Source organism: Manis javanica, chromosome 7 (assembly GCF_040802235.1).
Source record: "Manis javanica isolate MJ-LG chromosome 7, MJ_LKY, whole genome shotgun sequence".
Classification (NCBI taxonomy): Eukaryota; Metazoa; Chordata; class Mammalia; order Pholidota; family Manidae; genus Manis; species Manis javanica.
Genome location: NC_133162.1, coordinates 69947323 through 69971388, shown reverse-complemented (window position 1 = coordinate 69971388; position 24066 = coordinate 69947323). Strand labels below are relative to the sequence as shown.

General features: G+C 51.9%; 1 protein-coding gene across 5 annotated transcripts; it reads right to left on the bottom strand.

Annotated features, from left to right (window-relative positions):
* Positions 1-205: 205 nt before the first annotated feature.
* CDHR1 (cadherin related family member 1) lies at positions 206-23609 on the bottom strand. 5 transcript variants are annotated; one of them, XM_073241101.1, is made up of 17 exons: positions 23351-23608; positions 22752-22847; positions 21653-21798; positions 20787-20837; positions 19494-19583; positions 18198-18284; positions 16837-16953; positions 15634-15777; positions 13926-14004; positions 12586-12686; positions 11353-11556; positions 10728-10880; positions 9219-9383; positions 8677-8744; positions 7585-7813; positions 6698-6955; positions 206-800 (listed from the first exon to the last, which is right to left on the bottom strand). In XM_073241101.1, exons 1-17 carry the CDS (start codon positions 23403-23405, stop codon positions 417-419), a joined length of 2427 nt encoding a protein of 808 aa, XP_073097202.1. In that variant the 5' UTR covers positions 23406-23608; the 3' UTR covers positions 206-416. The 5 variants fall into 5 exon arrangements, with proteins under 5 accessions (XP_073097202.1, XP_017503159.3, XP_073097201.1 ...); XM_017647670.3 differs by lacking the exon at positions 206-800 and adding an exon at positions 1635-5974; XM_073241100.1 differs by lacking the exons at positions 206-800; positions 15634-15777 and adding an exon at positions 1635-5974 and having other exon boundaries at positions 23351-23609.
* Positions 23610-24066: the final 457 nt, after the last annotated feature.

Here is a 24066-nt window from a genome sequence, read left to right as displayed (position 1 = left end):
GGTGTCTGTGTTCCCATGAGCAATCGGTGCTCCTAAGAGCCTGGGGCTATCAGCAGTGAGGATCAGGAGACTTGCTGCCAGCCAGGGCTCACGTGTCATGTCAGAGTGACTGTTGGAAAGCAGAGTCACAAGAGCCATACCCAGAAGGAAAAGAACCTACATAAAATTGTATGATTCTATTATTATTATTATTATTATTATTATTTACAAAGAGAAGGCTACACATCCTGAATTCCCACCTAATCCCTTGAGATAGTGCGCTTTGGGCTTATGTTTTCAGCCCTGTATTCCTAGCATTTCAGTGCTGAGAATGACAAATGTTTTTGTTATAGAAATGAGGATATAATCCCCATTCCTTTCCCCTAGTCAATGATTCAAGGCCTCCTATTAAACCTTGGAGAAGTGGTCGTTCCCTCTTACATATATTCATGTATGCATATGTGTACAAAACAATGCATACATAAATGCAGTGCAATAGAGAACCCATTCATGAGGAAATTCCCATGATAACTTTTGAAGGAAAGTGGAGGGAGCAAGCCAAGAACTTGTACTTCTGTTGGTCTCTGCATGCCTCCTTCCATAGGATCAGAGGCCGTCCATGGGTCTTGGAGGGTGCAGCCTTCATGAAATGGCCTGGCGCTACCGCCGAGGCAGGAGTGGGTGTTCTGGCCTCCACTTCTGGCAAAGAAAGCTTCGTGGTGAGCATGAGGGGACAGCAGGAGGGAAGGGGCCATGGAAGAGGAGTGTAGCATAGCAGTCTCAGGATCATGTCGGTGAGCAGGCGCAGTGTTCAGCTGCTTCTGTGAACACAGAAATTTGGGGAGAGGTAACAAGGTCTAGAGGATTTCTGGGATCTGATATTTTAATACCCTTAGGCTGCCCTTTGAAAAAAATCACAGAGTAAAGATGCACATTACTCAGATTGATTAGATAGTATAACCAGAGGGGTAAGGGCATAGACTCTGGAGCCCAAGTGTCCTGGGCTTAGAGTTTGAGATTGTTTTTTACTGGTTTTGTAACATTGGGCAAGTTACTCTATTTTTCTGTGCCTTAATTTATAAACTGGGGATAGTAATAGTACCTGCCTCATAGGGTTTTCCTGATCTCCTGGTTCCATGTGAGCACAGCAGGGGACATCCTGGAGGTAGGATGAGCAGGTGTCTCCTCCAGTTTTTACATGTAAAGTTCTCAGAACTGTGCCTAGCACATAGTAAAGCCCTCAACAAATGTTATCACCATTTAAGGTATCTGAGGTTCATATATAGTGACATGATATCTAGGCTAATATCTTTCACATTCTGTTTGATTAATGTTTAATTTTGTTGTGTTTAGTTAATGTTTTGTTCTCTTCTGTTTAATTAATGTTTAAAAGATACTATAGTTTTAAATCCAGTTGTCATGCTCTTGGCAACTTTATCTATTTAGAGCTTAGACCATGGAATTTTAAGGCAAGTGCCTTCATTCAGAGACATCTGTGAACAGGGCCACTTGCCTTTAGAATGAAGCCATTGTTAGTCTCTGGCTTCTGCTATTGGCAACTTGAGGGAGGAATTTTGTCCTTTTTCTCTTTCTTCTTTTCTTCTGGCTTGTTAGAGCCTGTATCCCTGGTGCATATACTATATTCAGAACACGTGTTAAGAGAATGAATAAGTAAATTATTGATTAACGAATGAATGAGTGGACCTCATTCAGCTAAAAAGGTACATTTCCACAATTTCATAGTGTCATACAGATGTCCCCAGATCATTAGCCTATTGCTACAAAATAAGCTCACTTACTTTATTGATCAAATCATGGTCACTGAAACCATCCGCACCTGATTCTAGAAACTAGGCCCTTCAGAATACTGCCCCCACCTCACCAGGGTTATTTCTGTGAAGCTCCTAGGGGTCCTCCCTATGCCCACATGCCAGTCTGGCAGCCCTAGTCCTCACGGGGCATCCTCCCCATTCTCCCTGTTCATCCTCCTATGATCAGAGCCCTTAAAGACTGTCAGAGAAGCATTACTGCCTGCCAGCAATACCAACATCACACCAGGTAGGCTGGACCTGGAATCTCTCAAAGCTTCGAGTTCCTGAGAGCAGCAAAATTCCTGAAGACCTTAGAGAAACAGGGGACTGGCTCCTCCCCGGCTCTTGCCACACTATGGCAGCTGGGCTCTGCTGGACAGATGTTCAGTACAGTCTCACAGGTCCTCTTGGGGTTGTTTCATCAGTTCCTAACTGCCTGGGAGGGAAGATGCTCAAACACAGGCTGTAGAGCTGCACAGGTCAGACGCTGGGTCAGCTGCCTGCCCATATTTCCCTCCTCTTCTACTGTCCTCTCTTCTCCAGTACAAAGGAAAGGCTCCATGGGCGTGGAAACATCCTGGATGTAGGATGAGCAGGCGTCTCCTTCAGGATGTGGTGCTCTTGCATGTGGACTGTCAGCCTTTCTCAAATGCCCTCTTAGTTGTAGTCTTGTACAATTAAGAGTAATGACTGTCTGCCGAGCTTGTATCAGCAGGTACAAAGCTGATGCTAGGTGCTTTACAGAGATTAGCTCTGGTCATCTTCATAGCAGTGGTCTTTGGCATTATTCATTGATGAGGAAAAGGGTGCTCAGGAAGCCTTGGTCTCTTGCCCAAAGTCACACTTAAATAGCAGAACCAGGATTCAGACTCAGGGCTGTCAGGCTGTAAAGCACCATGTTATTTCATATAATTAGAAAGTCTGAGGTCAGTCACAAGAAAAAATGCACACTCTTCTGCAGACTTCTTGGAGTCATATGTATTGATTGTCCTTCCATTCTTGGGGGCCCAGGAGAGAGTGAGCCTGACTCACCTGTCACCCCTGCCTCCCAGCTCTTCACCCTGAGGCTGACATGGTGCCACCATGTAGTCCAGGGCTGTGCCAATGTGACTGGGCAGCAGTCCTGTGGCAGCCACCCTTCCCTAGAGCAGTGGGGCTTGGCCTGGCCTCACTCCCACTGGCTGGGGTCTCTCTTCCTGGGCTGCCATGTTTGCTGGCCTCTCAGGCTCAGCTGTACTTTCTTCCTTTTCCCAGTTTGGCTCATGCTGGCAACTAGGTACTTTCTCCATACCTCCCCATATCTGACCATGTGTGGAGTTTCCAAGATTGCCTCTGCCTTGGTTCAAGTTCCTGGGCCTGTGGAGGAGCCCACCTCCCTCCCAGGGCCCAGATGCTGGCCTGAGCTTCCAGCCCAGAGGCCTTCATGACCACTGTTCCGGAGAGAAAACCGCTTCCCAACTTTCATGCCCAGCCAGGCTTCCCAATTCCTACCCTCACTGGGCTGGGTTAGGGAATAATGAGTTCTAGATCCAGATCCCAGTCTTCCTCAAGCAGCCCTGCTAGGGCTTGTCTGGCTCAGGAGAAAAGCCCAGTCTAGGCCCTAATGGGCTATACTCTGCTGACATGCCCTAAATGTGCTAGTCAGAGGTGTATGCATGGCAATTTGGACACATTCAGCCTCCCACAGAGTCAGATCTGGAGGTTGGGGGAAGGATCCTCCCACCATAGGAGGGAGCGAGGAAGCAGGCTGAGCTTGGCTGTCAGGAAGACTGGTCTCTACAAGTCAGTTAACATGAACACAACCAGGGGGCAGGGGCTCAGGTTGTCCCTTAGTTAACAGATTTTATTTTATCATTTACAAAAGAAGTTGATTGCATGCAAGTTGTAAGGATGCTGTATTCCCTGTGGAGGGCAAACATGGTCCAAGGCAGCCCTCTCCTAAACCACAGGGTGCAAAGTTCCTGTATATTCAGTATATGTGAGTAACCTCAAAACTCAGACTTAGAAATCAAGAAACCATACATGCATACAATTTGTCAAAATAAAATCACCCTCATATTCTAGAGGAGTTGTAAGTGAATGGTGGGAAATATGAAGATCTGCTCTCCTTTCTCTCTGTACATATCCAGATTTCCTCACACAGCAGGTTTCCTTAGAGCCGGGGAGGACTCCTTGGAGTAATCATAGAGGCCTGCATGTCTCCTCTCCTTGGGGAGGTTGTCACAAGCTGAAAGAGGTGTGCCTGAATAAAGGGAAATCCCCTGGGGGTGGGGAGCCTTTGGACCAGGTCCTGCTACCAACCCGCTGTATGGCCTCAGGCAACCCCTCCTCTCTTGGGAATGTGTTTTTATCCTCTTGGCAAAAGGGAGGTTTGGTCTGGATGTGCTGCTTAGCTCTGGTACTCTCTGGCGGTGGTCGGCCAGGGTCTCTGGCGGTGGTCGGCCACACTGGGTCTGTGGTGGAGAACGCAAAGGGAGGCGTGTGTCTAGGGCAACGCCCTCGTCCAGCTCTGTCTGCCCGGGATGTGGGCCAGACCCAAATGCAGCACAGTGCCCCCTTGGGGTGCATGGCAGAGTAGATGAGAGGCTCCTAATACTTTGTGGAAGAGCTGCACCCCAGAGAACGGGGCTGCAGAAAAATACTTCACATTTGCGCTGCTTTGTGCTTGGCTAAAGCCCTCATCATCACATAGTATTTCAATCCTCACCTTAGGCCTGTGAGTGAGGCAGCCAGGACTTACTCTTTTCATTTTACAGATGAAGAAGAGAGTGGTCAGGGGATTTGAACAGCTTTCCCAAGCTTATGCCATGTGAGCAGAAGAGCCAGATAAAAATGGAAGTCTCCTCAGACCTCAGCCCTTCACTGTCACTTCAAGGACTTCTGGTGGGACAGCTTCCTAGAGGGGGGCCTTGATGCTCTTCTGGAAACTTCTAGGGCTACCACTGTGGCTCCAGCTTGGAGATTTCTGGGCCCATGGCAGCCCTGGCTGAGGCCATCTGCTGTCATCCTTGCATCGTCATCTTGGACCTCTGTGCTCCTGGTTCCATGTGAGCACAGCAGGGGACCAAAGTCTCTGCCCGGACACCAGCATCCCTCTTCCCGATGGCTTTCAGGCACAGTCCCAGTCAGCTGAGTTTTCAGTGCATCTTTGCCCTCCCCTGATGTATTTGCTCTCCTACAGCCTGCAAGGTTCGCTGATCTCCAGCCTCAGCCAGGACTAAACCAACCTTTCCTGCTCCTGCTCTTAGCCAGAGACTTTATGATTCATAACCTAGGAGGCCTTATCACATGTGGCTCGGGCTCTGCTCCTTGACTAAGGATGCTGAGGCCCCAGGGGTACCCAAGGGACTGTTAAGTCTGGGCTTGGTAAGTAGAAGACACATAGAGCTAGCTCTTTGTCTGTTTCCAGCCTCTGAGGAATGGGGAACCCCACAGTTGTGCCAAGGATGTAGGTGATGGGGAAGCGTTTGCCAACTGCATCCCGTAACCAGAGAAATCCCTTGCCCAAGGTGCTGTCCAGAGCCTTGGATATGGGTGTTACACCATTGTGCAAGACAGGAGTGACCATAAGGAGCAGGTAGTGGGGAGCATGGCCCAAGCCAACAGGGTGGTTGTTGGGGGGGAAGAGAGGGGCCACAGGACACACTTTAGAAGTAAGCCTTCTCATCTCCATGCTTCTTCTCAAACTTCTGCCTGAGCTCCGAGACCAGAGCTGACTGGCTGGGGCTCCCCAAGGCCTTGGGTTTGGGTGGCCACCGGGGTTGCTGAAGGGTGAGTGAGCCTGAGACTGTAGGCACAGTCCAGAGGGTCACGCCGGTGCTGGGCGCCATTCTGGTGGGCGGAGGGGGAGCCGGGGCTGGGGGCATGGTGCCTCCTGAGCTGTGTTTGTTGCAGTTCTCATGGGGAGGCTCCTCCCTGAGCTCAAACTTGTTAGTAGCCCTGGTCCTCCTGAGCTTGAGCCACTCAATGCGGACGGCGCGGGGTGCAGGGCTGGGCCGCTTGCGGAGCACACGTCGCACTGGCAGGACCTTGTTGGACTTCTTGTTGCGCCAGAAGGTGGCGGTGGAGATGAGGACGGTTATGGCCACGATGCTGGCTACGATGCCTGCCAGCACGCCCACAGCCTTCATGGGGTTGTCCTTGGTCTGCATCAGGAAGGCGGCCATGGGGCTTCGGGACAGCATCTGGAAGAGAGAGCCAGCCCCTTGCTCCACATGGGGAAACTTGCTCCCCTTGCTCCACAAGCAGCCTTCAGCTGCTCCTGCCTGGTCCCTGAAGGAGGGCAGTGCAGGGCTGTGAGTTCCCTCAAGCCTGATGGTTTTTAAACTTTCTGGGGGTCAGGCATCCCTTAAGAATCTGTTGAGCACTATGGGCTTAATTCCAGGAAAAACTCACAAAGAGAAAATGTGACAGCTCAGCTCTCCAGAAAAATGCACATAGAGTGTGATGCAAACAATCTCTTTCAGATTAGCAGCTCCTGCCTTAGATGAACTCTGGTCTGGAGAGAGTAAGAAATTGCCTACCTTTGATTATGGAGGGCCTTGTTGGCCAGACTGCATCAGGAACTCCGTCAGTGATGACTCGCTGCCAGGTTCTGAGCTAAGAACTGCACATGCACATAGTAATTGCACTCTGGCTTTCAACACCCACCTGAAGGAGGATCACTGTTCCCATTTTACAGGAAAGGAAGTGGAGGCTTAGCAAAGCCTGAAGTCATACCATTAATGAATGTTGAAAGTAGGATTTTAACATGATTCCAAAGCCTATGTGTTTGATGGCCCCTGCAGCCTTTGCCAGCATTGAGTGTATTTTGGAGGAAGGCTGGAGACACTCTCTCCTTCTGGCCACTTTGCAGCAAGGCCTGAGCTGGTCTCTGACCCTCTTCCCAATCTAGGCTTTGTACCCACCTCAGTGTCTGTGATGTCAATCTTGAGTAAGGCTGTGGTGCTGAAGGATGGGAAGCCGCGGTCCTTGGCCTGCACCTCTAGGGACCATGTGGCATCTCTGTTGGATGTGATGTTGCGCAGGGCATCCAGGGAGTGGATGGAGTTCTTGAGCCGGATTTCCCCTGTGTGTGCATCGATGTCGAACACATTGGCTGGTTCTGCGTGGGTAATGGAATAGTCCACCAGGTTGTTGGGCTCCTCTGCATCCTGGTCTGTGGCCTGTGCACAGGGACAGACAATACTTGTGTACCCTGGCTAAACCAACATGTCATGGGGCCATGCTGGGTTGATGGAAAATAGTCCTGATCCTATTTTGAGTGGACTGGAGGTGGGAGAGAAATTGAATGAACCAGGGTCTAAGCTAGGCTCGGACACACGATTCCCCTCTCAGAGTACATCTAAGTAGTAGGTATTGTTAAAAAAACAAAAACTTGGACACCAAATGACTTGTCTAAGGACAGACAGGTAGAAGTTAAGTTTATTGGGTTTCAGAGTCATATAGTTTCCACACTGTGGAGACAGTGTAGTGCAGTGGGAAAGCATGACTTTGACAGCAGGCAGACCAGCCATGTGAACTAAGGTGAGCCGAACCCTCCACCTGAGCCTCAATTTTTTATTTTGTAAAGTATCTATTCGATTTCCACTTTGACAAGGCCCTCCATAATCAAAGGTATCTCACAGGTTATTTCTGGGTTGAGGTAGGGATGGGTTTACAGCAAGTATCTTAAAAACCCACCCATAATGAAAATCTAATGAACTTTATTTTAAAATAAATTCTTATGCCACAATGTCTCTTGCAGCTGCTGGAACAAAGCTTTCAGGGGAGCTTGGCTGCTTTCAAAGCCCACCTCAATTTTCACTGGGGTGCCCAGCACCATTGTCTTCTCCTGGATGCTCTTTCCAAACTGGGGGTAGTGGTCATTGATGTCCAGCAGAGTGATGAACACCTCAGCCAGGCTGTACCTGCCCTCCATATCTTCTGCCTTCACATAGAAGTTGTACCTGGCAGTAGTCTCAGCATCCAGGTTGGCCCAGGGCTGGGTGTAGATGATCCCAGTGGATGGGTGGATCAGGAAGCTGTGGGCACAGAGAGTGCGGGCACGGTGCACATGCACGTACACATGCAGAAGCCTGCAGTAAAGAGCTGCCTCCAGGAGGTGGCAGTAATGCATATGCATCTTCTCCAAAGTGTTCCCGTGCTCCTTTCCCCATCCTTGCAGTCTGATTGGGGAAGCAGGACCAACCATCTACTTGCCCATCTATCAACACTGAATTTAACAACTGAGTCACAGCCCTTACAAAAACACCTTTGTAAACTCTACTTGGCTATTCTAGCAAGCACACTCTGCAGTTTTTTTCTTTTTGAATTTAATATAATCATTATTTTAAAATAATAAGTTATCTTTAATAGGTTTTTGGAACTTAACATAAACTCTCTCCTATAATTCCTAAAGTTGTGCTTACAGCAGAAATATCTGGAACATTATGAAGACCCGTCAGAAAGTTTTGAAAGTACTTTTGTCTTCAAAGATAGTAAGGAAGGATTAAATTATTTGTATTAGAATAGACAAACCAGTGAATGGCATGCACACATCTAATGGTTCCTAGAGCTGAGGATCACAAGGCATTACAATCTGTGTGTATCTCCTGCCACAGCCTGCCCTTCCCTAGCCCGTCCTTAGCTCAGCACCCCTTGCCTGGCTTCTGAGGCCAGGAGCTCCAGCACAGGGCTGCGATGACCACCCTTCATTGCAGGGTCCCTTGGATCCCAGCATCTGAGCTGCATGTGTCCCCACACCTCTGCCTCAGGCTCTCCACTACTTCCCTCCATTCCTTGCCCCCCCCATTCCTTTCCAAGTTCCTCCTACCTTCAGCACCTCCACCCTTAGACTCCCAAATCCCTTGCCCAAGGCTCTGTCTGGGATTCTGGATCTACTCACAGGTCTGCCCCAGACCCATAGATGGAGTATTTGACTTCGCCCCAGGGACCTGTGTCTGGATCCACAGCCTGGAAGAGAGAAAGCTCGCAGTGGCACCTGCCCCTTTGCCAAGGCACGTGGGCAGCTCCTGTGTCTGAGGGCTGCTTCCATGGCACACTGTGGGGCTTGGGGTTTGCCCAGCTGGGTAGAATCTGATCTAGAGGTTTGCTCTAGATTTTCCACCCAGGGGATCTCAAGTGTTGGGGAACCAAAAGGTTTAGATCTGGAAGGCATTTATTCCTCCTTTGTAAAAGAGGAAGGAAAAGATGAGCCCCATGCCCTGAACTAGGGTTTACACTAATGTCCTCCTTCAGTGTGAGGTGTCATCTCCTTTGTATAGAAGAAACTGAGGCTCAGAGAGGACAGGAGCTTGTCCAAGGACATAGGTAGTGAATGTAGGCTTTGAGATTCAAACTAGAACCCAGGTTTGTCTGACTTCATCAGGCACCCCCGCAGTGGGGGCCCCATCCCACCCCCAGCCCCTGGGCCAGTCCCCAGCTCACCGTGACAGCCACCACGTTGGAGCCGCCCGGGGCATTCTCGGGTATCCTGGCAATGTAGTAGTGGGAGGTGAACTTGGGGACATTGTCGTTGGTGTCCAGGAGCTGGATCACAACATCCGCTGTGGAGCTGAACTTCTCTGGGGTGTTCACTTCAACGGCCAGGAGCTGGGGAAGGGAGCAGAGGAGGACCTGTCTGGGTGGCGGTCCCCTGCCGAGAGCCTTCCTGCTTCCTGCCTCAGCACTGGCCCAGTACCCGCTGGCCTTGTCTCCAGTCCTTACTCTCAGCTGCCAGCCAGCAATTCCTGCTGCCAGCTACCAGGACCACCTGGAAGGCATTACATCATCTCCCCCCACCAACCTGCAATGCCTGCTTTCTTGGAGTTCTTATAGTCGATTTGGGCCAATTTCTTTTGTTTCAATGATTTGCATATTACTTATTAGTTCCAATTTAAAAAATTATTTTGCTTCATAATATAATTAAATATTTATCAGAACAAGTTCCTGCCTCATTTCCCTCCCTGAATTTTCCTGACTATTCTTAGAGGTTTATTTTTTCAGATAAAATCCAATGTAATTGTGTCAAGCCCCCTCACCACCTCCCCAAGGGAAATTTTAAGTAAGACTTATTGAGATGGCACTGGATTCTTTATTAATTTAATGAAAATATGCATGTCTTAACAAGAAGAGCCTTTCCATTTCGTGCCTTCTTTATATTCCTTTGTTTACATTTTTTGTCACTTACTGTATATTTCTTGTTATCGTAATTCCTAGGAATTTTACTTTTAGTCATCATTGTAAAAGAGAATTCTGCATTCCATCATTCTGAATGCTATTTTTTGTATGTAGGAAAACTATTAGATTTTGTGTATTAACTTTGTAATCAACCGTGTTAGCAACTTTCCTGTGTCTCTAACAGTTTTTGATCATTTCTCTTAGGTTTTCTTAAGCAAACAAACATATTATCTACAAATAATGATAATTTTGACTCTTCCTTTCTAACGTTTTTGCCTCTTCTTTCCTTTCTTTATCCAGGAGTAACATTATTCCAGGAATAGTGTTAAATAACAGTGGTGATAGCAAGCATCCATGTTTTGGTCTTGATTGCATAGAATGCTTTTAGAATTTCACCTTTAAGCACAATGCTGGCCATAGATGTGCATATGTGTAGAGTTATAAATAACAATAATCATTTAAATAATATCAACAAAGTATTTATTTTTTCCATCTTCTGTTACTTTATCAGAATAAGTGATTGATGTCAAATTCATATAAAAAACATCAATCTTGATAATCAAATCGTTTTTCCTTCTTAATCTATTAACAAGGAACATTATATTCAAGTTTTCCTTTGACTCTTCCTTGCATTCTGGGGAGAATTGAAGCAGGCGAGGCAAAGGGACTGAGAAGAAAAGAGGCCAGGGAGGGGTAGGGGCTGACAAGGGGCCTCTGGGAATGAATCCAGGGGCTGCTGGGACCCCCCCATTCTGGGAAGTGCAAAGCACTACCTACCTTGAAGGTTAACACTTTGAACTTTTCAAAGTCAATTGCGGCCGAGTTCTCCACAATGATGGTGACTTGGGCTTCATTCAGGACTGTAAGCGGGACCACTCGGAAGATACCCCCGGGCCCCACCAACCTCAGGTTGAATTTGGCATTGGCTCCCTGGGCAACATTGTTTGGAGAGAGGAAACACGATGAATGAGAGTAGAAACTCATTATGTAGCCCACGCCACTAAGCGAGGAGCCTTCATATGTCCTTAACCCTGAGAAGAACTATCGCTTCTTTCTATAGGCCAGGCAGTCCAGGATCAGGAAGACTAAGCAGGCTAGGTAGCCCTCAGCAAGGGAGCAAACACACATGGCCTGGTCCTGCGCTGGGCACAGAGGTGACAGGACACATTCACATGTGCCTCTCTGGCAGATCAGGGGCAGGAGAGCTTTAGCTTGACTGATGTTTTACTTTTTAATTGATTGTGAATGTTTTTAGGCCAAGCAGACAGTCTTCCACCCTGCTCTTGGTTATACCCCCTTGTGTCATTCATTAGTGACCCAGCAGGTCTGGGACATACAGTGAAGGCTATGCAGACCCAGCCTTGGGACCTCAGAAGACAGAGGGGAAAGCAGGACCACACACCTGGTCTGAGTCGTTGACAGTGATCTTGAGGCCCCGCAGGATCTCCCCCTGAGGTGGGTGCTCATACATGGACAGCTCAAATCTGTTCTGGGGTCCACTCTCTCCATAGAATGTAGGCGGATGGTTGTTGAGGTCTACGATTCTGATGATGACTGGGACTGTGGCCTGGGCAGCTGGGCTCCCTGCAGGACTGACCTCAGTTACCTGCAGTGGGGATAGGTGGCTAGGGCTGTGTGACAGGCCATCTCCAAGATGGCCCCAGTGATCCCCACCTCTGGAAGTTTGTGCTCTTGTGCAATTCCCTTTCCTTATGTGTGCCCTGGCCTAACAACTTGCTTCTGACAGAATATGGCAAAGGGGATGTGTGTTGTTTTCAGACATTATGTTTATGGTAATATGTGACAACAGCCACAAGAAACTAATACCATGCTCTTACTAACCCTCTTTTGCAGGTGAGGCACAGAGGGGCGAAGCAGTCACTAGAGTCATACAGCTAGTGAGGAGCAGAGCTGGAATTGGAGGCACTCAGGCATCTGATTCCTGAATCAGGGCTGTCTCCATCTCACCACACTGCCTCCCTTTCTTGGTTTCAAATTCCAGTTCTGCCACATTCTGTTCCTATGTCCATTTGGCCAGTCAGTGGTGGGGGGGCGGCTGCAGGGAGGGGAGATGTGGAGATGCAGCAACAGAGAATGAATGCAGGCTGCGAGTCAGGGCCGAGAATTCATAGGCAGTGCATGTACCACATGACACATATCATATGAACCCCTTCCAGGCCTCCTTCCGCTTGCTCTGTAGGCATGCTATGCTCTTACCTATCCTACAATTACATTCTCCGGATGCTACTCTGTCACACCCTAGCTGCTGTCCTCACTTTCCCTTCTCAGAAGCCTATATCTGCTGTCTCTATTTCCTACTTTCCACTCAACTCTCAGCTCATCCCCAACTTGGATACCACACACTGGTTTCCAAGATGCAGGCAGCACTGTCACCTCTTTCACCTTCACGAGTGCTCTGTTCCCTTGGCGAATGAGACTCCACTTTCTGCAGGTTCCTCCCCACCTCACTGATCTCTCCTGGGTCTCCGTCACCTGTGTCCCCCTCCTTCTCACTCCTAGCCCTGGAAGCTCCCAGAGCTGTGTTCCTGGCCAATGGCTCCTCTCTCCGCACAGCCATCCTCTGGGTGATCTCATTCCCTCCCAAGTGGGGAAGGCCAAGCTAGAGGCAGGGTACCTGTACATGCAGCTCATACACATCTCTCCGGAGCTGGACAGGGCTCTGGGTGATGGAGATGGCTCCAGACGTCGCATTAATTTCAAAGGCTCCATCACTCCCTGTCAAGAAATGCACCCTGCAGTTCCACGTGTGGCCACAAGGGGATGAGGGGAGCCGCTCTGGGTAGGGTGCCATATGTTCCTTTGCATTATCTCACTGAAGTCTCTGCTATAGGATGTAATTCTATTATCTGTGTCTTGCCAGTAAGGAAACTGAGTGTTGGCGGGGTTAAGTAACTTCTGTAAAGTTGCACAGTGAGTGCAGAGCTGGGACTTAAACTCACTTCTGTCTGGCTCCCAGGTTCCACAGTACTTTGCTTCTCGCATGCCTAGTGTGTGCACACACACACACATGTGCTTGTGATGGAAGGAGAAAGGGGGAAAGAAAGACACAGAGAGAGGGAGATATGGAAGGGGAGAGAGATGAGAAAAGAGAAGGGGGAGGGGGGGAAGAAAGAGGAGAGAGGGAGATGAAAGAGGGTGAGGAGGGAGAGCAGGAGAGAGAGGAGATGGGGAGGGGTAGGCGTTCAGTAACTGTACGTGGTTCAGGGGTGGAAGGGATGGAAGGCAGTCAAGGGTCGGTGCGCCCTGGGAAAGGAGCCTGCGGGTGACGGTGAGTGTGTCCGTGCATGTGTGAGCCTCTGAAGGCCGCGTGTGCACCAGACACATTCTCAGAATGTGGTTGGGGGAAGCCACGGGGTCTGAGAGAATGTGGACAAGTGCATGCTGGGATCATGCCCTAGACATTATGGTCTAACAGAGAGGCCTGGCTCACAGGGACCAGCTACTGAGGGCTGAAGAGCGTGTGCAGCTGCTGGGCTGTGGAAAGAGCACACACTTAGAGCCAGCAGTCCTAGGTCCAAACCCCATGGGAGCTTGGGTTGCCCATTTAGTTTCTCTGAGCCTCAGTTTTCTTGTCCTTAAACAGGGCCAGTATTAGGGAAATGCTGTATATCGTTGCACTTAATTCATTTAATTCAGCTGTGTGTCTAGGCCAAAGCAACAGCAATTTAAGGAGTATGAGAAATGCTGTCACCCCTTCCCATCAAGGAGCATATGTCTAGGGTGAAGGGAACAGGCACGGGCACCACCGGTGGCACCCTCAATCCTGCCCCTTGATGCTTCCCCCCTGTTGCTGGACATAATGACAAGCAGGGCTGGAGTACTTGTCTAAGGGAGACTTGCTGCCTCTTGAAGGGACCCAGCCTCTTCACTTCAGACACGTGTATCCCTGGCCCTCTGGGACCCAGAGGCTGCAGCCCAGCGATAAGCCTATCCCCAAAGCTGCCCCAGACTCACCATTCACAAGGCTGTAGAGAATGTGGTTGGGTTTGCCCCGATCTCCATCCATGGCAACCACAGTCAGTACCTCTGAGCCCTGGGGAAAATGAAAGCAGCTGTCTGAGGCTGATGGATGCTGCTGAGGCTCCCCCCTCCCCAGACACTGCCCCCAACACAAAGGGAGATGCTGTCTCTGCCCAAGAAAAGAGCCAGGCCTCCTGCCTAGGTCTCCTCCCCATATGTCCTAGTCTCCTTTCCCACACGCCACACTCAGCCTGCACCCCTGCTGCCCCAGCCCTCCAGCATCACTCCCACTCCCTCACTGACCTTTTACCTTCAGAGGTACACTGAGGGGAGGGGAGGGACAGCTGGGCACAGAGAGTTCCAGTACCAAGTCCAGGAGCTAGACTTTATCCTGTGGACCTGTGGTGCCACAACTAGAGCAGCCCTGCTCCCCCCGGGCCTGTGCCCCTTCTAAGCTCCTCACTCAGACCTTCTCCCTTGCATGCCCACACTCAGGGCTGCTTCCAGACTGTCCAGGTGCTGCCCCTCCCTTCAGCATCTCTTTTTGCCCCTCGCTCCTCAGCAGGACAGCCTGGGCCCTGCTGTCCCGTCCTGTGGTCCCCAACAGGGCAGGCCAGCATGTCACTCTCCAGCGCTCTGTGCTTGCCTCCACCACTGACTGCCCACTCCTGGTGAGGTGGCGTCTTAGCTTGGGCCCAGCAGAGGACTTCCTCAGTGTTTTCATTGTTTTATGAAGTTGGGAATAATTAGAAACCAGTGAGGTGAAAATTGAGAATGCAATTCAATTCCACAGAGAGTTCCTGTGCTGTAGCCGTGTGAGCTCTGGCTCTGTCAGGGAGCTCATGGTCTGGCTGGGGGTGCAAATAAATGCATAAATACATGGTGCAGCCCAAGGAGGGGCATGCTCGGGGAGGAGGGGTGTGCATGGTGTGGGAGCAGTGGAGGTCACCCTGCCTCAACCAAAGATGTCAGGGAAAATGGTGCCTGGGCTGCTTCGGGCCGAGGGTTAGGGCAGAGTGGTGCACAGGGATGGTACATAGAGGATGGGGAGGCCTCAGAGGTAGACAGAAGGCCAGGCCTCTGCTGCCTGGTTGTGTCGTGGGACCTTCCCTGAGAGGTACAGAGCTGAAATACCCAGGATGGCGACTGCACTGTTGGGGAGGGAAACAGTCTGGCCTCCCAGCTGGGCCTGTGCCTGACAAGGGTTGGGGTGGGTTGGCAGCAAACTGTGAGAGAAGAGCTACTAGTCTGAGGGATCCCAGGCTATAGGCTTGGAGCTGGGGAGGCACAGAGGAATCCCATCCCCTGGCTAGGAGCAGGAAAGACCTCACTGGAACCAAGGCCATGGGCCAGCTGCAAGCCACTATCTCAGCCCTTTTGAAGGGCTGACATTTGAGGCTGGGCTGGGTGAGAATGAACGAGTGAATAAATGCCTGGCACAGTCTTGGCGCCTAGGAGGCACCCACACACCAACACCTGGCTTCTTCCTACACTTCCACCAGCAAAAGGACCTGTTTGTGGCTGGAATACTTGTCTAAGGGAGATTTGCCACCTCTTGGAGGGACCCAGCCTCTCAACTCCAAACATGTGTATCCCTGGCCCCCTGGGACCCACATGTCCTACAGTCTCCAAGTGAGGAGGGCCACTTGAGGCCAAGCCCACTTGTCCCCAGTAGGGGGATCCCACAGCTGTGGGCACCCACCGGGAAGGTGTCCTCATACACATAGCCATAGTAGGGTGTGCCCACGAAGAGAGGGGCCATGTCCTGCACATCCCCCACGTTGACTGTGACTGTGGTGGTGGCTGAGAACACCACGTCAGTCCCTCGCAGCCTCCCTCCACCGTCCTGGGGAAGAATCAGAGAGTGAAGAGAGGTTGGACTCTGGAGCCAGACAGACTCCAGTGGAGCTGGCTCCTGCCGTTTACTGGCCCAGAGGCCAGCTGCCATCTCTGAGTTCTGTTTGCTCCTGTGTCACCTGGAGCTAACTGTGTCTCCTAGGAATACTGGGAAAGTTAATGACATGATGCATGGAAGTCTTCAGTCAGTGCCTGGTAGGTGCCTACAAGTGTTCCTTTGGAAATGAGGCTAGTTTTCTCTCCAGAGAAATCATGTCTGACGCGTGGCAGAGGAGGGAATCAGAGCCAAATTGCCCTCTCAGCCAGGAGCTAAGCATCAGACACCTCCTGAGGCCCTACTCAGAGCATGCCTTGGGCCTCCGCCTGAGCGGGGTGAGTGCAGTGTGTGCCCCCTGGGCCCAGACCTCTCCGAGAAATGGCTCACAATACAGGCTGGAGTGGGATGGACTGCAGCCAGTATGCGACCAGCAAGGGCCTTTCTTTTCCTGGGAAAGAAAATACCTCCGGGCCTAGCCAGATGCTGGGGTTTCCCATCCTGGGGGAAGAGCGGCCACTGTGGCGGAGCCTGCAGAGTTGCTGCCCCACATCGTGCACTTCAGAAACACCAGGAGCTTAGTTCAGCCTCAGAGGTGGGAAGACAAGGAAACTGAGGCTCAGAGAGGGTAACTGATCCCACAGAGAAGAGGTGGGTGGGCGAGCCCGGGCAGAGGGTTGGAGGTGCCCAGAGGCCAGGGTACAGGGCATGTGAGGGGGTGCGAGTCTCCAGGCCACCTGGTTCTGCAGGGGGGATCCCGGCCTGTCAGTCTCGTGGGGACGTTTGCCCTCTCCCAGGAGGGAATATGTCTTCTCCAGTCTACAGACACCAGCCTCCCTTGAGGGCAGGACCCACTCAAAGGAGGTTCTGAGCAGCCCCACCCCTAGCACTCCTTCTGCTCTGCAAACTGCCCCCTTTCCATTGCAGGGCCCAATTCAGTCCCAATCCAGGGGCAGCTTCCCCTAACAAAGGCCAGGGAAAGACTGGATGCTCCCCATTCCTCCCTCTCTTTACCTTGGCAACCACTGTGAGGAAGTGGGTCCGGGCTTTCTCATAGTCCAGAGCGCTCCCAGCCCGGAGGCGCAGCACGCCGCTGTGGTGGTCCATGGCAAACGTGGCGGAGTCCTTGCTCTGGAAGAGCCGGAAGCAGGCTGGGCCTCAGGGAAGGACCCGGCTGGCCCCAGGACTGCCCCCTCTGATTATGGAAAGGGGTGTTCTCTGTCCTCTATCACAAGAATTCTGGCCCCAGGGCTGAGGTTCAAACTTCAGGGCATAGCCCCCAGGGCCCCTCTGCCTAAGACTCTGGCATCCATGGCCACACCCTCAGGCCCCTCCAGCAGGGCCTCAGCTTTTCTGCTTCTCAGCTAGAAAACCAGGCCCAACTTTGGGCTAAGCTCTGGCCTGGAGGTTCCAACAGGTAGAAAGGTCAGCGAGTGTTCTAACCTAGAGTTCAAGAACCTAAAAGCGATAGTGTTAAAGAAAGCCCCCAAGGACTTCAAACCCCACCAAGTGACTGTGGGCCAGTCCAGGCAGTGCCTGGGGTGGGATGTGGTGGGTGGAGGGACAGGAGATGATCCTCAACCTGAAGACGGATTACTGAGTCAGGAGCTGTTTTCAGAGCTTTACATGTATTTAATCCTCAACCATCCATGAGGATGTGCTTTTATTCTCCCATCTTACATGAGAGGAAACTGAGCTGGGAAAATTAGACAACAGGTTGAAGAGGCTCACCAGTGGGAAGTGGTGGGATCTCTCCAGTATGTGGAGCCCAGGGGATGGCACCAGAACCTGAGTTCTTAGCCACTGGCTGTACTGCCTTGAAAATAGTGAGAGCAAGTGACCAAATGTGAAGAGTAAGGTGCAGCTGCCGAAACAGCAGATGAGTGAAGGAGGACAGCTGGCTCCTGATGGGTCCTGGAAGAAGCAGGAGGGGCAGGGGGTCTCTGCCTGTGACAAGGTGGCATGGGGTGTGGGGTAGGGGATGTCACACCTGTGCTCCTTCTGAGAGTCACCCCTTCTGCCCTGTTTCCTATTGACAATTCTAGGCCCAGATAGGTTTCTTCTACCCTGTGTGGGTACAAAGCGCCTAGGCTTCCTCCTGGGGAAGGGGTTGGGGGTAGAAAGCTGGGGATCCTGGAGATCTATGGGGCAGTATGCAGGCCAGCTGAAGGGATCCAGGATGGGTCCATCAGGAGAAGATAGCTTCTCACGTCTCCACCTAACCATCCCACCCCTGTGCATCTGTTGTGGCTCCTCTGTCAACCTTTGGGAATAGGTAGAGGTGTTAACCTGAGGGCCTTGATGACAAGGCAGGGGCCATGCAGGTATCCCCTCTAGCCCAGGCCTCTGGTTCTGTCCTGTGTGCCCTGCCTTACCTGCAGGAAGTAGGTGACACTTCCTCCAGAACCTGTGTCCTTGTCCACTGCATGGACCTTAATGATGCTGCTCCCAGCAGGTGTGTCCTGAGGGGTAACAGCCACAGGGGTCAGTCCTGGGGTAGTGGCAGAATGCTCAGGGAACTGGGATTCAGGGGCGGCCATGGAAATATAGAGGCAGGGAAATGGAGGGCTAAAAAGAGATGGAAAGGTGGGGATTCACCCAAAGAGCACCCAGCTGGGGAAGGGGCAGCACAGGAGACACACCAGTCAGCATGGGTGCAGGGAAGGAGGAGCACATGGACATGTCCCCTGAGGATGGCCTCAAGGACAGAGTGAGAGAAATGAACTCCAAATAGATAAAGTTAAATATGGAATGAGAAAACAGTTAATAAACACAGACATATTCAGCATCACCGGAGATCACATGCACACAACTTGGAGCCAGAATAAAATACTTCTCCTACTGAATTAGCAAACAGTAAAAAATTTGAGTGTCCTGTGTTGGTTAGGGATGGGGAGACAACCCCTCCCTCCCATATCTCTGCAGGGGAAATGAAATAGGTGCCATTCTGGAAAAGCAATACACAAACACCTCATCTCATTTATGCTTATGACCTAATAATTTCTGATCTTGGACTGTATCATAAGAAAATCATCTTAATTAGAGAAAAGGAACTTTCATGTTCAGAATTTGCTATTTATTTATGACAACAAAAATGTAAAACATCTTAAATATCCAAACATAAAGGAACAGGTCAGTAAATGATGGAATATGCACTAAATGGAAACTATTAAAATGATAGTTACCCAAATTTTACAGTTATTAAGGAAAATGCTAACATTATAAATTAAGTATTAAAAACAGTGTACAGAAGGCCTATGATTAATGTAGTCACAACTATGTAAAACAAATGGAAAACAAATCCAATAATCATAAAAGTGACCAGGAAGAAACACCAAACTATAACAAATGTCTCAAGCGAGGGATTGAGGGTTATTTTTAAAACTTTTTTTTCTACTTTTCTGCATATTTTACATTTCCAGAATAAACATGCATTATGATTATAGTGGAAAATGGTAAACAAACATTCCTTTGGAATAAGATTGAATGTGTGAAAATATGGCAACAGAGAAAGAGCAGGGAGGGGCAGGCTCTCCAGAGGGCTGTGAGCAATACAGGGGCGCTTTTCACTCCCCTGCCGGGTCCCCTTGGCCAGGAGACAGAGTGGCCCCAGAGGAGGACAGGGATCTGGGGTGGAGCACATGGGTTCTGTCTATGGGTCCCTCACTCACCTCAGGGACCTGAACAACATAGGGCTCCTGGATGAACCTGGGCGCCTCATCGTTGGCATCAGTCACCAGTATCATGACCTTTTCTGCCACCTGAGAAGGGGCAAAGGGAGTTGGGCAAGCAGTGAGACCTCGGTGATAAAGGGACAGTGGCCTTTAATGCCCCTGGTGTATGTCTCTGTGCATCCCTCCTCCTTCCTTCCCTCTTTGATTCATTCATGTAATAAATATTATTCAGCAACTATTTGGTGCCAAGCACTGTATTCCATCCTGGAAACAGAAGACACAGTCTGATGGTGTGTAATTTGCAGGATGGGATGGTGGTGGGAAGATCAGCATATAAAAGAATGGTGCTGATATCACTGAGGGTGATCACAGCAGCATGCTGGGTACCCAGGGCAGGGCCCCTGATGGTCTGACTCCCGGGAACATCACGCACACCGTGGCCTGGGTACATGCAACCCTGGGAATGTGGGTGCAGAGTCCAGGAGGCTGTCTGCAGAGACCTCAAGAAGAAGCATCTAACCCAGCCTGTGGTGGTGGGCAGCAGGAAGCTTTCCAGAGAAGTGGGATTAAGCTCTGCTATGGTTTGTCAGGGGGAGGGAGACAGGTGGAAAAGTGTGCCAGGAAGAAGCAACACGTATAAAGGCAGAGGAGTGAGATGCATGGTGAGTTCAGAGCATGTTAGCAGATTTATGGCTAGATGGTTGGTAGGGTGAATGTGGGAAAAAAGGTGGACAAGGCAGATGGTGCTGGAGGGGGAGACCCTGCATGCCAGACTGAAGCTGGGGTTTCATCCTAAGGGGAGCAGGGACCAGCCATTAGTGTTTTCTGAGCTGGGCTGTGGCCGGGTCTGTTCCGCAAGGGTGGCTCTGGCTGAACTTCGGAAGTGGATGGAGTCAGGAGCCTGGAGGCAGGGGAGCCCCTGTGATTATGCCTATGCTAGACAGCCCTGATGAAGACTGTGGAGAAGGTGGGGAGGGAGAAGCTGGGGTCTGTGCACCCAGGTGGTCAGCCTGGATGACAAGGTAGAGCCAAGAGCCAGGTCAGTGAAGGCAGGTGGCAAAGCAGGTTAGAAGAGATGCTCCATCAGGAAGACAGATCTTACTCTCTCTATTCCCCCTTCTTCCCCACTAGCCTCACTGGCTCCAGCCCTCCTTTGCAGGCGTATTGTGACAGATTCAGCTGGGTCTCAGCTTGAGTTTGCCAGGGAGCCCCCAGGAGGCTGCAGGAGAAACTGTGGTCAGGCCCAGGGAGCTATGTGCTGCCAGGGGGCTGGCTTGAGTGTGCACTCACCAGATTCAGGCCGTCGGAAATGCTGATGATGGCTTCAATTTCATCCTCCTTCTGTGAAGCACAGGGACTTGTGAGTGTCCAGAGTCTAATCTACCACGGGGACCCTGGAGCTCTGGCAAAGGGCCGGGTGGCTGAAAGCTGCCTCCAGCTATGCCTCAAACCTCATTTCTAAGCTTGGCACATCAGGGGTTATAAGCCCAGAGGGACTGTTGAGTTGCCAGCAGAGAGTGCTCCCCTGCTAGAATGAGGGAGGTGCTGACCCAGTGCACTTGGGGACCCAGGAAGAAGGAAGGTTTTTTCCCCTTTTCCCTTTTCTCCTCCTTATCTCTCCACACCTTCTCCGTATTCCACAGTGTGCAGAGGTCCAGGTCCGCGGGGTGCAAGCCCTTCGTAGGACATGGTGGAACCTCAGGGAGGAAGGGTGTTGAGGCCACCAGGTCCTGGACACACCAGGGAGGGGCAGCGCAGTCACACCTCCACCACTGTGTTCCCACCACAGTCTCTGAGACCCACCCTTTCATTTCTCCACCCTGGCCTGAACTGATGGAGTCGCACATGGAGCCAAAGCCAGCAGCAGCCCCACAGCTGAGGTCCAGTTCTGTGGCCAGCTAGGCCCACCAGCCTAGTGTGGGGTCTCAAAAAGGAAATGTAGCCCATATTCTGTCACCTGAAGGGTCAGATGGGTGGAGAAGGTAGAGTTTTACCAAACTCAGACCCACTCTCTAAACCTCTCTTTCCAGCCCTGCTCTGCTGTCTGAGCTTTCTGTGGTTTATAGACCTCTCCAAGGACCATCTGTAGGGCACCTTGCAGCCCACAGAGGTTTGTCTGCACGCCCAGCCACAGTGCTCCTCACACCTCCACATACCTCTCTGTCTAGCTCTTCAACCAGGGTGATGTTTCCAAAATTGGAGTCCACAGAAAAGACGCTTCTAGTGCTGGGGTCAAAGCTGATGTGGTAGGAGACAGGGTCTCCCTCGGGGTCTGTCCCATTCAGGGTGTACACATGGGAACCTGGAAGGAGACACAGAGGGGAGACCTAGAATCTGGGATCAGACTTTTCCTAAAAGTGGAAGCTGCATAGAACCAAGTATTCAACTGTTTATAAAGTAGAAGGTTAAGTCAGTACCAAACACACCACCCTGAGCTGAGCATGTGCTGTGGACCTCATCCCAGTGGGCTGCTTCCCTCTCTACTCTTCATGACCATGACTGCCGGTGAGATGTTAGCATCAGCCACCTCTCAGGTTGTGATCTATAATATGCATTACAGAGAAGTTTCAGGGCTGCTGTGCCTAATTAGCAGTGGGGCCTCTGCTGGGTATAGATTCCTGTCCCAGCAGCCAAGTTTGAGGGTTTCCTGGATTTGGGGGAGGGGGGAAGGGAGGAGCTGTTAGAGCAGGAGGGGTGACCCAAGGTGCTGTTCCCATATCCAGGTCCTCAGGGGTTTCTGAGCTGGTGCCCCTGTTACACTGCTGTCCCTTCACCCAGGGTTCCCAGCCCAGACAGGTGAGAGAGAGAAAATGCAAATCTCTTTCCTCCTCCTCACTTCTCCTCTCTCTCTTGCATGCAGGGCATTGGATGTTCTTGGGCCAGTCCAAAGCCTAAAGCTCTGAGGTTCTGGGAGGGAAGCGGATTTGTTCTAGGTGACACAGAGGGTGAGGGTCAGCTCTGGGGCTAAGTCCTCATGCTGCATACTACTGCCTGCTGTCCGGGGCTCATCCTGCCTCTGGGCCTGCAGCGGGGTCCCCAGGACTGGTCTGGCTTAGGTCTCCATGGCAGCGGTGACCTCCTTTCTGCAACTGCCGGACGGAATTCAGAGCGCAAACAGGGCTCCTCTGGGAGTGAGAGCAGTCTGGCGCCCGGTGCCTCGATAGGCTCGGGGGAGTCACGGGTTACTCCCGCGTCCAGGGGAACATGGGCTGCCCCTCCGGGAGATCTATGGGGGCCGGTGCCAGGGCTACTCACCTACAGGGGTGTCCTCTGGGAGGCTGAACAGGGCCATGTTTCCGTTAGTGCTGCCGACCCCGTTGTCGAAGAAGTGGGGGGCGAAGTTGGCCTGGGCTAGGAAAAGAACGCAAGAGAACGACACGAGGAAGGAAAACTTCGCACCAGCGCACGCATCTGGCCCTAGGCCTGGGCAGGCGGACGCTCACCTTCCCATCCCCAGCACACCGACAGCCTCGGCTGGGGAGCCACGGAGAGGGTCCCTCCCCCCACTCCCTGTGGACTCGGGCTGGGCTGGGGCTTCCCAGGGACGTACACCAACAGGGGCGCTTAGAACGCAGGCAGAGGCCAATCTCAACCATCAAAGAGCAGCCTGGGAACCCGCGCCCAGAGAGGGAGAGTGCCCCGGCCAAGGTCACGGCGGGAGCGGGGACACCCTACCATGCCCCACGCAGCCATCAGAGCAGCCTAATGAAGAAGCCGAGGGTAGCGGGGATCCTGGCCCCAAATCTGGGGTATCCAGAGTACCACCCTCTGGAGAAGAACTCCGGGAGTGCCCCCTCTAACCAGCGATCCCCCCGCCCCGCCTCGGTCCCCCAGCCGGTGCACCGGCTACTCACTCAGGCAGAGGAAGAGCAGCCCCAGGGCCAAGGCGGCCCCCGGGCGGTGCCTCATGTCTCCGCGGGCGGGTAGTGTAGCTCGCCGCCGGGCGCAGGAACCCGGAGCATGCCCCGGGCGCGCGAGGAGTGCACGGACTGCAGTGGGGGTGGCGGCGGCGGTGGCGGGAGGGGCCGCGGGTGTGCGAGGGCGCTGAGCGGCTGACTCCGCTCGGATCGCTGGAGCGCTACCGCCGCCGCCTAGAGAGACCAGTCAGTGCGCGACGGGCGGGGCGGGCGTGACGGGAGGGCCCCTCTCTCCTCCCAGGACTCCCTCGTCCAGGTCTGGAGCGCGGGAGACAAGGGGCCCAGGTCCGCAGATGGGAGCACTGTGGAGGAGACCAAGTCCCTTCCCCCAGGTTGCCCTGAGCAGGGCACTGGAAACTTGGGGCTTCCGAGGTCCCCAAGTTCTGCGGGGGGCGGGGGGCTGGGCTTCCCTGGAGTTTTCCCTTTTTATGAACTTCCTAGTGACTTTCAGGGAGCTCACCACTCTCTCTCAGCCTGAGCATTCCAGACTGCGAAACAGTAGCAGGGGAACTACCCAGCGTCAGATTTCTCAAGGGATCTCTTCCTAAAGGAGAAATGAGAGCAAGAGAGAAAAGGGGAAAGGGGGTGGCTGCTTGGAAGGACATTGCCCTCCCAGGTTCCAGGTATAGCACCCCTGAAGCTTTGAGGGTGAG

Coding starts and splice junctions, on each gene's coding strand:
- CDHR1 (XM_017647670.3), bottom strand. CDS start 23,405: ATGAGGCACCGCCCGGGGGCCGCCTTGGCCCTGGGGCTGCTCTTCCTC. Junction 18,285..19,493: donor ATGTTGTTCAGGTCCCTGAG/GTGAGTGAGGGA, acceptor GTTACCCCTCAG/GACACACCTGCTGGGAGCAG. Junction 9,384..10,727: donor TCAAAGTGTTAACCTTCAAG/GTAGGTAGTGCT, acceptor TCCCTTCCCCAG/CTCCTGGCCGTTGAAGTGAA.